Source organism: Hemiscyllium ocellatum, chromosome 27 (assembly GCF_020745735.1).
Source record: "Hemiscyllium ocellatum isolate sHemOce1 chromosome 27, sHemOce1.pat.X.cur, whole genome shotgun sequence".
Lineage (NCBI taxonomy): Eukaryota > Metazoa > Chordata > Chondrichthyes > Orectolobiformes > Hemiscylliidae > Hemiscyllium > Hemiscyllium ocellatum.
The window spans coordinates 3,586,648-3,601,773 of NC_083427.1; the positions used below are offsets into that span (position 1 = coordinate 3,586,648).

The window sequence follows — 15,126 nt, forward strand, 5'->3', positions numbered from 1 at the left end:
TATTCAACCTCTCCCTCTAACTCAAATCCTCCAAACCTGGCAACATCCTTTTAAATATTTTTTGCACCTTTTCGAGTTTCACAACATCTTTCCGAGAGGAAGAAGATCAGAATTGGAAGCATATTTCAAAAGCAACCGAACCAATGCCCTGTACTGCTGTAACATGACCTCCCAAATCCTGTACACAATACTCTGACCAATAAAAGAAAACAAATAACTCCATTCACACTCCAGACTCTGCTAAATTTACTTCCTCATAAGGTGTTTTTTAATTTGTTCCCCTTTCACGTAAAATATGTGACTTTTATTTTTGGATCCTTCACCCTGGGAAGGAGACCATGGCTTTTCGGCATGCCAATTTCCTTTTGATATGAACCATTAGAAGGTTATGCTTACGAAAAGAAAAGGCCACCCCGTATACCTTATGGCCCGACAACATATTTGTGAACCTTTTCTGAACCCTCTAATTAAAAAAAAGTATTTCCTATAGAAGGGTGAACAGAATTCTACGCAGTACTCCAAAAGTGGCCTCACTGATGTCCTGTTCAACCGCAATGTAACAACCCAACTCAATGAATGCAAATATTTCAAAGGTCTTCTTGGCAACCTTGACTACCTGCGACTCTACTTTCACTGAATTATACAGCTGTACTCACAGGTCCTTTTGTTTGGTAACTATCCCAAGGGCCCTATCATTTCCTGTGTAGCTCCTGCCCCCCTTTACATTCCGACATGCAACCATCATACATATTTACATTAAACTCCATTCGTTAATCTGTTCAAGGTCCCGTCATACTCTGACTTAACCTTCTTTACTGTCGAAGACAACACCTATTTTGGTGTCATCTGTAAATTCAGTTACCACAGCTCGTATATTTGCGTCCAAATCATCTATGTCAACGGCGAAAATCAGTGGGTGCATGCACTGATACTTGTGGCACATCTCTTGGCACAAAACTACAGTCGAAGAAAAAAATCTCTCCACCACCAAACTCTATCTTAGTCTAGAATAAATTTAGTAATGCAGCCTCGACAGCCCATCTGGGGTAAATAACTTCACAGATGCTCTACACTTTGAAATAAGAGACTCACCCTCCTCTTAAATATGCACATAACGTATTCTAAGATTATGGTTTTTGATCCTAGCGTATCCTTGTCTTTGTGGATAGATGCATAGTGTGGGCGAACTATGTACATTTGACTGAAGGCTGCTGTCAAGTGCGATCACTTCTGGATCCTTTATTGTTCATCATATATAACCGACCGAGATGAGAATGTATGGGGGACTAAGCGTTATCCTTGGAAGGAATAACAAGACAACGGATAACTCAATGAATGACAGGACGTCAGAAAGCTGAAAATACTAGAAGAGATGTTGGAGTGCTTATCTGCAGGTCCCTGATGTGGCAGAACAGTTTAATACATTAATAAATAACTCTAGACACTTTCCTTTATCAGGATAGATTTTACAGATTGTAAGAATAGGCGGTAATGCAAGAGCAATAGAAATTTTTGGTTAGGCCACAGCTAGAGAACTGTGTGCAGTTCTGAAAGCCACACTATAGGAAGGATGTGGCTGCACTGCAGGGACTACTGAGGAGATCTGCCAGAGCTGAAGCATTCTAGATTCGAATACAGGCTGTATGGCCCTTGCTTGTTTTCTTTATGACAGAGAAAAAGAATAGGAGACCTGATTACAGTGCATTTGAATATAAGCGGCATGGATAGAGTAGATTGGAAGCTTCTGTTTCCCTTAGTGAAGGGTCCATACCGAAATAACGCCATAATTGGAAAATGAAGTACATGCAGGTTGAAGTGAATTTGAGGAAATGTGTGTTCAGCCAGGCGATGGTGGGAATGCACTGCCTGGAAGTGAAGTTGAAGCGTGAATCTTAATATGTAATTGAATGAGCACTTCAAGTATCAAAACATTCATTTCAAATGCTGGAAAGTGGGGTTATACTATATAGTTTGGCGCAGAGTCGATAAGTCGAAGTTTCCCTTCCGTACTTTATGATTTTATGACTCATCCTCCAGGGCAAACCATCTTTATGGATCCACCCTATCAGGTCCTGTACGATTCTTCTATATTAGAGATAAGTTGACCTCTTATTCTTAGGTGTAAACGTGTGCATGCTTTCCACAAGTCTTCATTGTGATCCACGGCCAACACTCCTTAATCGATGCTTTCCTCAGTGCTTCACAATGAAGCAGGATTATGTGGAAAAAAAATATTTATGAGCATCTTATTTTTACCTTTATACCTTTGTAGACTCAGCATATTTCACCGCTTCTGGATTGTAAACAATATGAATGAACGAACTCTTCGTTTTTCTGTTTTCTTTTATAATAAAATCTACAAATTAAGCATTATTCTATTGCTGACACAGCTTAGTTCCCAAGTGCCATGTTATTTCACATGTTCATGCATCACTCTGAGCAATGATTATATTTAGGAAGCTTTTCAGGATAAGAATTAATTACTTAGCGACAATAAAAGAAGTCCAAAGTCATCCCTTTGCATAAGAGTAACTATTCCTCAGGAAAGAATGTGCATCATTATCTGCTGCTCAGCGACACCTCAGTTATGAATGCTGTGGTCTCACACAACGTCACAGTGCGATTGAAATGCGCTATTACCTTATGGACAGTTACAAATGTGCTGTACAACATACTGAGAATGAACAGGATAACGAAAACGATGATGGCTAATGAGTTGTTGGCATCTTCACCGACTTTTTCTTGATCATTTCTTTCATTGCCATTTTCTTCCGGATATTCCATTATTTCGGGGATGCCTGTAATCAATGGATACAGTTTGTTAGAAAAGTAGTCACATCGACAAAGAAAATCTCTAGAAAGTTTCTGCAATATCACCGAACTGGCACGTGGGATGTGACACGTTTGTCTTTGGACTAAGTGAACTTGAAAATGGAATTGTTGCTGTATCATGGGACTTTCAAAATACTGTAGATCACGCAGTTTTGAGAACAGGCAAAAGAGGGCAGAGAAAAATCAGCACATTCTAAGTCAGAGGAAGCCATGCTTATAAAATTGATTAGACATTTTTGAAACTGCGATCATATGTGTGGATGAGGACAGTTTAGTTGACTAAGTTTACGTGTATTTTAGCAATGCTTCTAATACGGTCCCATATGGGAGACTGATTTATAATGTTAAGAAACAAGGAATTCAGGGAAACTTGGCGAGATTGAAGAAACTGACTTCGTAATATGACACAGAGGGTAGTGGTAGACGGCTGTTTGAGGTGAATGGAATCTGAAGTCCTATGGTGTGCCACAAAAGAAAAAAAGCTGTAATAGAACACTATTGTTTGTTATTTATGTTAATGTATAAGTGAAAATGTGAAGCGATTGTTAAGCATATGCAGATGACACCAGAACTGGTAGAGCAGTTAATAGTTACAAAATTGGTTGTAGGATACAGGAAAATGTGTATGGGCTGGTCAGATGTGCAGACTAGTAGCAGATGGTATTTAACCATGATAAGTTTCTTCTTTAGAAGAAGAAACAAGATAAGGGAGCATTTAATGAATGACAGGACATTGAACTGCTAATTACCTCTGTTAAATTATGGCCTCATTTCTGTAATTAATATACATTTCTCCACCTGAGCGTTAATTGTATCCCAAGGTGATTCATATTATTTCCAAAATAGTTTCACTAACGAACACGCATTGACATTTTTGAAGTGACCCAGATTATTGATCAATCATATAGTGCTCAAATATATGAATGAAATCTTGCAAAACCAGCGCACTATGAACGCACTGAAAGACGCCATTCAGTCCACTGTATCTAGCCTGTGTCAAGTCTAATGCTAGTTGCCAGTGCTTGATGAATAGCCTTGTAGGTTGCAGCAACTAAATTGCCCATACAGAATGAATATGTGTAACTTGATGCTTTCTGTCTGAACCGTTCAACCAGTAAGCAAACCCCAGGCAGCCGAAGACCTTTTAATTTACCTCATGTCCCGTGTAGTCTTCAAAGACTACCCTCTTGTTAAATGATGGTCAGATATCCGTTTTCTAATGGGAGAATGCGACTATGGCAGCACTACTTCACTTAACGTCGTATTATCCACATTAATGCAATTCCCCCTGACTTCACCACACTAGCAACACGTCTTCGCTGCACATGCTACATAAGCACCGCATTATTTTGCACAACTCGACTTAGTCAGTTATCAGGTCCCTCGATCGTAAGGAAATCAATAATGCCACATACAATCTTTCCTTACTGTATCAACGTAAAAGCCCTGACAATATTCCTTTGAACACTGATGTGCGCTGTCCCGAACATTTGTGTTCTTCCAGTAATACAGTGAACTCTACACAAAACTGCATCAGTGATCTAACAAAGATCTCCCACAGTTCAAGCGTTACACCACTGTTTTTCTATTCAATATTTCATCAAAACACCTCGCACATTCCTTCTTTTTCGCAGTTTTTTCCTGTCATGTAGCAATAATGGACCTGTGGACAAAAAATTTAGTTTCTCTAATATCCTGTAGTCTTCTTGGTATCTTTCTGGGAACTGCATGTTTACATGCAATGTTCCTCTCAGCATATGCATAAATTTCCACTTTCATACTGAATGCAATGATCTCATTCCAAATACGGAAGTAAACCATTGATGTCAATCTGCATTCAACAGCCATGACCTTCAGGATCAACAATAACACCAGCTTTGTGTTATCAGTGCAATCGATACCATGACTCATGCAATAAAGTATAAATCATTGATGATCGCCACAGAGAGCGAATAATTCAACACTAAGTCGTGTCATACAATATTGGAGATAATACTTCAATTCACAAAAAAAATCTCCGGTCTTAACCTTTGCTTCCGACCGCTAACATACCAAAATTCGCCATATTCCCATATATCCAGTTGGCTTTATTTTTCTGAACAGTCTTCCAGCTGGACGTAAACAAATGCGTTTTTAAACCTTGTAGGTATCATTCACGTACTGTCCACATGAATCACTTTGTTGCTCTCACACCGAAACAAATTAATTAACTTTGTAAGACACGATATTCGTGTCACACATTCATGCTAATCTTCCTTGATTGCTGCACGCTTTTGTCAGTGGGCTTCCATTTGATCTCTAATTGTCTGTTTCAGTTCTCGTAACCTGTCCTGCTATGAGTTCAGGCTGACTGGCCAATCACTACATCATCTGCCATCAAATCATTTTTAACACTAGAACAGCATTCGAAGACTTGCAATTCTCTGGTACTCCGCATGCATCGAATGAAGATTGGAAAGTTATCCTCTGCTTATGTTTTTTTCACGCACACCCGTTGATCATGTGATCTTTATATACCTTTGAGGAGGTCGATCTGTCCATGACCCCATTTTTCATTGTTAGTTTATCAGATACTTCACTGTACTCCTATTTACCTACATGTCTGTTTCAGCTGTCTCCTTTGCAAAGACAAAGACAAAATATTGTGTAAATATAAATTACAACGCTCATTTATGTTTGGGACAATTCTTTCATCAATCACTATCTTGACCTTAAGCAAAAAAAATCCTTAATTTCTTCAGCATTGTTTGCATCCTTTCTTTGCGTTCCTAATTTCCTTTCTTCTTAGATTATCTTGGATTCTGTAGCTTCCAGCTGTTGTGACCATAGGAACAGAAATTTAGTAATTGGAGTGAAACATTCGGCTCCTTGAGCCTGGTTCATCATTCATGTTAGTGGCTGATAATCTACATCGTGATTATCAGCCACTACCACGCATCCATATTTCTGCTAATGCCATTCGCATCTAAAAAGCAATCGCTTTCTATACTGCGCATGTTGGATGAATCACATAATCTCTCATTCTTCCATTGGCTTAGGCTATAGGTCCAGTTTCTTCTGTCCCTTTTCACAGGACAATCTGACCATTTCACAAATTTGTTATTTGAATGTCCATTGGAAGGAAAGTACATCCTTACAGAAGTGAGGGGAGCAAATTAAGTATTGTAACTATATACAACCTTATCAAAACTACAAAGTTGAAGCAAGACATAGTTTCATATTTACTCAAATTTACTTACGATGAAATTTTTAAACATCAACCTTCTTCAATACTTCCTCAGCAATTTGTCAAGTTTCAATCTATTCGGAACTACGAGTCCCTTTTTAGCATCAGTTACCAATCTCTTGATGTTCATGAAATACTTCACATTCCAAATAATCCAAAGTGAAAAACCTCACACTTAATCCACAAAATAATCAATCTGCACTATTCTTGCCAGACATCCAGGCTGACCATGACAGTTTATAGCCTCTTCGTAATCTTATCACAACTCATATGTGACATTCACAATTATGGTTATATTACATTCCTTATAATCATTGATCAAGGTTATTAATAACAGCTTGCAAGCGGTATTTATTGTGATATCTCACTCGCAACAATATTGTAACAATCGAATGATAGGTTATTTGTACCATTAATAACAACTCTGCGTTTTCTACAACTGAATTAAATCTTAATTAATGATAGAGAAATCCTGTATTCACACCAGCAAATTTCATGCAGAACAATTAATACTCCGATTGAATCGTGATAACATTTACAAAGTGAGCTAATTCACATTATGAATTCGCACTTCTGCTCACATCCAGGACATCAGGTCTCACATTGATCTGCATGGCTGTGAATTCTCAGCAACATCTGAATCGGGCGGCCATCTCAACTCAAAAGCAAAACATTTCAATTTCCTCATGTGTGTGCGATATTAGAACATCAGTGACGTGTGTGAGTTGGCATCGATTTACCTCGGAACGGATGATGAGATTTGAAGGGATAGCAAGAGGTCAATATTTCTCCTGTGTGCAATTTGAGACATTGGGAGAAGGAAATTCTCGATCTTATTTGCAGTTCTGCCTTCATCCAAAATTAATGCTTCAAATAGCTGACATGGCATGGTGACTTATGCAGGTCACCAAAGAACCTAAGTGGTAAAACCAGAATCCCTCAAATGAGAAAACTTTGCATACGACAAAAAGACATACGATAACAGAAGAGTTTGCTTCTTATAAATCGCACAAGACTGCATGTAAAGATCCCAACTACAGTAGCAGCATCATTCTGCGATTGGCAGGCTGTGTCAAATATGATCAACATCCCGTAACATGACCTCAAACATGTAACTGAAGTCACTGTACTTACAGACACTGACCTCAGCATAGACTTGAGGAAAGGTCTACAGCACAGTGTTCCTTCCATTCACCGAAAATGCCATTGAATGGTAAGATACTACTGACCACTTTATAAATATTTTCCAACACGAAGATAGCTCACATTCGGATATACAGAAGAGCCAAAAGAAAGTTAGCTCTCAATCATCAACCTAGCATGAACAGAGATCACATCGTACTCAACTGACAACTGTCTACGTCCAGAGACGCCATATAAATGGAAATGCGCCACATCCAAAAACAAAGCAGAATGTCTCGCTCAGAGATACAATCCATTGACAGGAAATATCGCATGTCATGGAACAGCAAAACTGCTGGGTATGTAATATTTCATCGCCATCACGAAGAGGGAGTCATCAATGCAATCTCATCAAATCAATTGACCTGAGCATGTTATTTTACACCTGACCACGGATTTAAACTTCCATGGCCATTCAGGAATTTCAGAACAGCAGAGGATTTCCTTTCCTTCATCGAATCATATTCAGAACACCATTCTGCACAAAACGTAGGTCAAAAGACCCAATGTGAGATTTGTGCCTTGTAGCTCTTGGATGTTGCAGAAACTTTGCCAAAGACGTTGTTCCCTCATATTAGGATGCAAGTCTTACTGGGAGTGGGGGGGAGGGGTGGGGGGGGAAGGCGCGGTGGTGGTGCGGCGTGTGTAGGTGGAGCAGGTACCGGAGAACATGGACACCACCCTGCCAAACACTTCCCCACATTGCCCCATTAGTTCCCGCTTATTGTGCATGACAATTCAGCATGATACTTAAAAGATAGTCTGCTTTGTACACAGGTTGCAATTATTACAACGTCATTAAAGCAACGAACTGGACAACTAATTCAGAATGTATTTAAATCCACTTAAAATACTTTAGGTGTATGTTTTCAAGGACCATTTGAAATACGAATTTGCAAATCTGCAGTCAAGGAAAACGTGCAGGTTGTACATGGATGAGGTTCAAAGGATAGAGTTTTGAAGGGACGAGGTCGGTGATGCTGCGTGAGTGGATTTGCATACCACTGTGTTTGAATATTTGGTATGACTGTTAAATGAAGATGAGGATAACCAATTATAAATTTGGATGACAGAGTGTCATTGGGTGGACATGATGGTAGCATTAACAATTTGGATATGTAAGAGGCCAGAATTCCATGGATGCTGAAGAATTAGTGAAAATAAAGTCGGAGCGAGTCACATCAATAATGGCAGAAGACGATGTAGACATGTTTAGATGAGTGAGGAATAGTAAGTAAGAGAATAATTAATGAGCAATGTTGAGTAGCGTTCAATCAGCTTATTGACAATGAATGATTGGGAACTGCTGCAAATCGTTATGCTATTTTTATTTGAGTCATTTTAAGACGATGGAGAGTGGAACATAGCAGACAGAGAGCTGAACGGTGGCACAGTGGTTAGCACTGCTGCCTCACAGCGCCAGAGACCCAGAATCAATGCCTGCCTCAGGCGACTGACGGTGTGGAGTTTGCACATTCTCCCCGTGTCTCCCCTTCTGTGGGTGCCCCGGTTTCCTTCCACAGTCCAAAAATGTACAGGTTAGGTGAATTGGCAGTGCTAAATTGCCCGTAGTGTTAGGTGAAGGGGTAAATGTAGGGGAACAGGACTTGGTGGGTTGCGCTTCGGCGGGTCGGTGTGGACTTGTTGGGCCGAAGGGCATGTTTCCTCATTGTAAGTAGTCTAATCTAATACAAAAAAGTAATGTCAAGAGGCACAGAAGGATTGGTTGAGCTTGTTGAAAGCAGATGTACCAGAAGACATGACAAACATCTGTTGGGGTGAGTGAAAGGTTTGGACATTGACTTACAGTTTAAGGAGGATGTCGACTCAGAAAAGAAGTCAAATATCGCGAGAGGAAATGACCAATAGATAAATGGGGCGAATAAGAGACGGAGTGGGGTGGCACACAGAATGTAGGACAATGCATTGTGCGATTGGTGTTCACACATTAGATAGGTATGTGATATACACAGTGAAAAAATAGGGAACTGTGTGTGAGAGAGAGAGAGTTATGTAGGACTAGTGTCGAAGTGGAATCAATCAGGGGTAGTATGTAATTTATACATAGATGAGAGTCCAAGTACGGATCTTTGTGGAAACCAAAACTGAGGACTAGGATTAGACGTCACTTCAGGAGAATATTTGACAAGACTTATCAAACGAAGGTGAAAGCAATTTGGATGACTGATTGTCATGCTAAATATGTTGGCATCACGTCGGTTTTAGTAATTCTTTTCAATGTGGATGTCCCACAAGCCAGGCCGAACAGAGGAATGCTGCCAAGAAACGTTTAGGATGAGTGTTACCTAAGTTGAAGCAACCCCAGTGGATCTAAAATTCTGCACATGTCAGCAGGCTGCTGCGCTGCCGTATCAGAAGAGGATATCACATGCATTTCAATCAAAGGCTATATCATCTTTGTTAAAACGCTATGCATAGAAACCAAGAATAAGTAAGTCAAAAAGTTTTCATTCTGCGTTTATTGCAATTATGAGAGCCACATACAGACGCAAGCATAATTTCTATTCCTTCTAATAACGATGTGAAATGCTTCAAGAAATCTACAGAACAATTACACTGACAAGACAAAGTTGTCCTTGCATTTCAGATTCTAAACACAATTATCATTAATTGACAGACAAAATTTGAAATAGTGACTAATCTCTTATTTGCAAAAGTTTTTAGTATCAGGAATGTGACTGCACCATGCAGAGAATTGAAAATGCATTGGATCGGTTCCTTAAACAGTTATTAACATCATGACATTTAGCTGTTTCTGGAAAGAAAATAGTATACCACGGCAATCTAAATACAGGGTTTAACAGTGTCACTTAGTATGACTGAAACATTAACAAATGTTGGTTTACCGTGAGATTTATTTGTACTTCTGATTAAATCCCGGCTGAGGGATGGGTGGCCCACTAAGCAGGAGTAAGTGGTGTCACTGTTCCATTCCGCTGCAGTAAGTCTCAATCCGCTGGTAACGAAGCTGGAACCATTCCCCTTCTCGCTTTCTGATTGGGTCCAGTAGCTGGAATCCAGAAGGGTGTCATTAGCCATCCAACCAATGTAAATCTCATCTGGGTAAAAGCCGGTGGCGAGACACAACAGGGTAGCCGAATTCTCAGTATCAATCTCCTCCGTCGACGGATGCAGGAGATAAACCTTAGGAGGACGGAATTCACTGACTGTAAAGAGAACAATGTTCATTTAACTGAGCTCATCTTATAACTACATCGAAAGTTCTTTGTTTGTAATGCAAGTGGTTTATAAAATATTTCCTGTCTGCAAGACTGTGCAAATATCTCTGAATGCTAGAACATTTCTTGTCCCGTAAAACAAAAACTTGGAGACAGTCACAGATTTTGAAATGACTGCCACTCTTGGGGTGCAAATGATTGAACTACATATCGGTCTTTAACACCAGGATTCCAGACTACCGGCCAGCTGACCAGTTAATGTAGAATTTTAATGAATCGATAATTTATTTAATTATTCAATCACTCAAATCCAGTCTTTTCTCGATAGCAACAAAAACTGGTCTTTTGGAAGGAGACCATGCTGGACTGAAAATGTTCACCCTCTTTGTCTTTACACTGATTGTCCCAGTCCTGCTCAGTTTCCCCAGCACCTTTTTTTCACTTCCGACTTCTAACTCCGACTTCTAACTTCCGTCGTATTTTGCTCATATTGCAGTACTATCTCCACTTACCAATTGTCTTCTTGATAGAGGCTTTCACTGGTGTTGGTAATTTACTGTCTTCTACCAAGCAAACATATTCAGCACCATTGTCCCACTCTGATGCCATTATTTTAAGTTTGCTCACAATGGTGGATTTACTTCCAATCCACTCGGGATTTTGCGTCTCGACTCCTTCCACTCTCTCAGTCCCGTTCACTTGCCAGAAAACGTTGATATTTTCTAAGTCACTATAAACTACTTTGCATGCAATGGTCGCTGTCATTTCTTTCCAAATCTCTTCAAATGAAGGTTTCAGTAGATTGACAGAAATGTCTGGAAATCTGCATTCATCTGAAAAGAATAAGGAATTCATTATTTTCAGTCTGCATTGTTTAAATCAGTTGCAAAATATGACATGAGTTGGGGAATGTTTTATTTACTGCAATCTGTTAACTGCCGACTTAGTTTGTTTCAGTTTATCTAATTAGATGTTGTGTTCGCTTGAACTAGACGTTTCCATTCGCAAGGAATGTACCTTCATTAATATTTGTAATCTATTACTGTATATTTCGAAATTGCTGTGTCTTGCATATAATGGGACATGATTGCTTCCGTTCTGGGGCTGCACTTTTACCTAATGTAATTTCTGATGCTGGAAGATAGTTCATACTGTATGTCCTGCCTTTTACAGATTATAATATCAGATTAGGTAAAAGGTCTTATAAATGTCCTATATTCCAGTGCTCTATTTATTTTTACTGTGTCTGACCAAAGTGTGGAGATGTTGTCCTAGTGTCAACTGACACCTTGATTTTTTGTTGCGTCGTTTGAGCGACCTTTGCTGTCCTATTTATTCAGGAAAATCTATTCCTGACAATAATATGATACTTACTACACAATGCACACCTAGTAAACAGCATTCTCTGAAGATTGTGAGACACAAAATATTCTTTGAAGAGTGTGAAGTGAAGAAATCTGGAATATTCTACACGCATATCTTTGACTGCTTAAGTTTGATACTGGGAACAGCTAAAACTAATAGTTGTCAGTATTGTGATAACTTTAAAGGGACATAAAAGACATTGGAAAACATGCTTTTAGATTTCTTAGCGCAAGATGGTCGCTTTTAATGCAAATATAGTTAATTCTTTATGGATGACGGAAAATATAAATGTAAAGAAGGTCCTTAGATGTTTTTCTTGTCTTGTTAACTTAAAACTTACTATCTTAATTGTATTAGCTTAGCAGGTTAACTCTGAAAATTCCAAAATCTCTTGTGAGGGCAAATGCTCCATGTCTCTTTTGCAATCCCAATCGCAGTGTTTTTGGCTGTATGCATACAATAAGCATTTCCTGGAATGATGCCAGTGCTGCAGTAATATTGAATAGGTGGGGAGAAAATTGCTGAAACTATTTCCGTATTGATTAGTATTTCTGTTTAGCATTCGAAACTCAAAGTCTGAATATTTGCTTGTCTGCTGGCAGCCCTGAGTGAATCATGTCCACTTCCACTGTATGTAATCAGTCGTAAAAGTAAGTGTTAGGAGGAGAATGGGATTGTGAGAAAACTGATTTCAATAAAATTAATCATGTCCTATTGCTAAAAGAGAAATCGAAGGTTTAAAAATGACTTTTTAAAGCAAACAATGTCAGTATTTTTCGTGTTAGTGTGATAGTTTTAAGCCTCAGCGTTCTAAACTTAAACCAACTCGCACATGTATCATGTTTCATGTGAAATTCTTGCATCATCGTGGAAAGAAATGCATGATTTAACCGTGAAACACAGACGTGGGTGGTTTATAAACTTCAATGAGGAATTTTATCTTAACTGCTCAGTATTAACGAATCCACACGAAAAAGAAACGTACGTATGCAACCTATTCTACAGCAAATTCATATGACTTCCACTCAGTCATGCCATTCGCAGGAGCACAATTACATTCAGTTCCACCAAACCAACTCGGATGGAAAATGAAACGAAGGGACTGTATGTAACTCACGTGCATCTATTCTAACATAACTTTCTAAGAATCATCTGTGGAGCTAAGTCAACGCTTGGACTTTCAGCAGTTCGCTATTTCTGTGCATGGATGCTCCCCAAACAAAATTCCTCATGCGAAACGTTTTTGACTGAGTCCATCAACAACATTTGTTCGGTTGCTTCTTTGTTCTTTCCCATTGTTGTATGAGATTTATTTGCACCCTTCAGTCACCTCAGCTAGTGTTCCATCCAAATTTACGCCGTAATTGTCGGCAGATGAATTACCAGAGAGGCATTTCAGCCCATTAATCTACCCCCTTAATCACAAACCCATGTACCATAGATCAGTGTTCAAAGTTTGGGGCATTACTATTCACTGCTTGAAGGCCACTAATGGTTGGCACAGTTATCTGTCTATTCCGGCGACGTCTAATGAGAATGTTACTGAAGAATAGAGTCCTTGAAATATACAAGATAATTCACATGCTTGAGCTCCACACTTGGGCAACTGTTCAGGTTGTATTTATTCTTACCTCTCAGTTGAAGTCAGCAATCACTTATGCTGGACCGAAAGTAGGATTATGAAACATTGGTTGGCAGCATTCTTCCATTTGTCATCATTAACTGTTGTCTAAAGGTATCATACCTTCAAGAGTTAATTGTGCAATGAAGAATTTAAAAAAAAAACTTTTCTCGTCAAACTATTTAGAAAAGTTATTACACAACTCTGGAGCCGATGATACTCGAACTCAAACCTGCCGGATCGTTACCAATGCTGTAGGAAATGTATCCTTGTATCTGTTATATCAACGGTTCTCACACTGGTTGAAGTGGAGCACTTGTTGGATATCATTTATTCTACGGTCTACCAACTGCCTGCCTGGTCTGTGTTAAAGTTTTTTTTCAAGGAGTTGTCGTGAATTTTAATGTTTTCTGACTCTTTGAATATTCGATTACAGTTTCATCTAGTGTCGACATTTGTCACAAAGCATTATTTGCGAGAAAAATTGCTGAGAAACAGTTCTTACCATTCGGGTTCCTGATAACCCTTTTCACAATGGATTGGGAAGGTGGATGCGAGACAGTGCAGGTGTATTTTGCTCCACTGTTCCATTCTACTGCAGATAAAATGAGAAGGCTCCTTGCACTGAAAGTCAGGTCCTGTTCCAGAGCAGTGGGAAAATTGGTGATGTTTGCTCTCAAAGAAGCTCCGTCTTTCTCCCAGGAAATACTTATACTGTCAGGATAGAATCCTCTTATCAAACATGTTAGAGTGGCAGAGCTGGTGTTTTGAATCTCTTCTGGTGACGGGGGAAAGATGTGGAGATTTGGCTTAATTGGTACGACTGCAATAGAATTATAGAGAATATTAGTTTTTCGTTTATGGCCATTCGTTCATAAAACAACTTATAAAAAAAATTTCCTTTTCGTAACCAACCTCTTTGTTTTCCTGTTCGTTTTGATACTGGGGTCGATGACTGATTCTGTTTTGCGGAGCATATGTATTCCGTCCCACTCTGCCACTCTTCCACGCTGCTGGTCAAGCGGCTGATGGTCAGATATTGGTTTCCTTCTATTTTAGCTGCTTCGATTTTCACACCATAATTCCTTACCTTCCCATCCACCATCCAAGAGACGACTACCCCAGCAGAAACTGTAGAGAGCACTTCACAAACCAGAGTGGCACTTTTATTGATCCAGATTTCTTCAACTAATGGATTCCTTAGCAGCACAGCAATCTCTGTTCGTGAGGAATCAAAGGTTCAGATTGTGGAACATGTTCCAATCATGCAACTGCGAAAGTTACAAGAGATTGGAAAATATACCTATTTCTCTCACCGATATGTGTTGAACTTGAAACACGATTGTTTTCTCCACGGTTATTGATTTGGATCACATATGAAGTAAGAGATAATTAGGGAGAGAGCGGGGTAAAGACAGACAGAGTGAGACAGTGAGATGTACGCCGAAAGATTGTCATTGAAAGAATGAAAGTGACATACTGAAGAAAATAACCAGAGAGAGGGTGAGTGTCAGACAGTATCAAAAAGACTGGAGAAGGAGGCATGGAGACCGACCGATGCACGCAGAAAGAAAAGCACATGGAATAACAATGAATGATGCACAACAATGATTAATATCTACAGTGACGGAAAGATAAAGGAAGAATTATTTTCGATATTGAGAATGGAAGACACAGAAAAGAGAGATCAGTGGAAACAT

The 15,126-nt window shown here is 39.3% G+C and overlaps 1 gene segment (V, D, J or C); it reads right to left on the reverse strand.

Annotated features, from left to right (window-relative positions):
• The window catches only part of LOC132828627 (Ig heavy chain C region, membrane-bound form-like), a 48,555-nt gene that overhangs the window by 23,620 nt on the left and 9,809 nt on the right, over positions 1–15,126 (reverse strand). The window contains 5 exon segments of the C gene segment in view: positions 2,641–2,798; positions 10,108–10,428; positions 10,953–11,273; positions 13,932–14,249; positions 14,342–14,644. Of these exon segments, the coding sequence occupies positions 2,641–2,798; positions 10,108–10,428; positions 10,953–11,273; positions 13,932–14,249; positions 14,342–14,644 (1,421 nt within the window).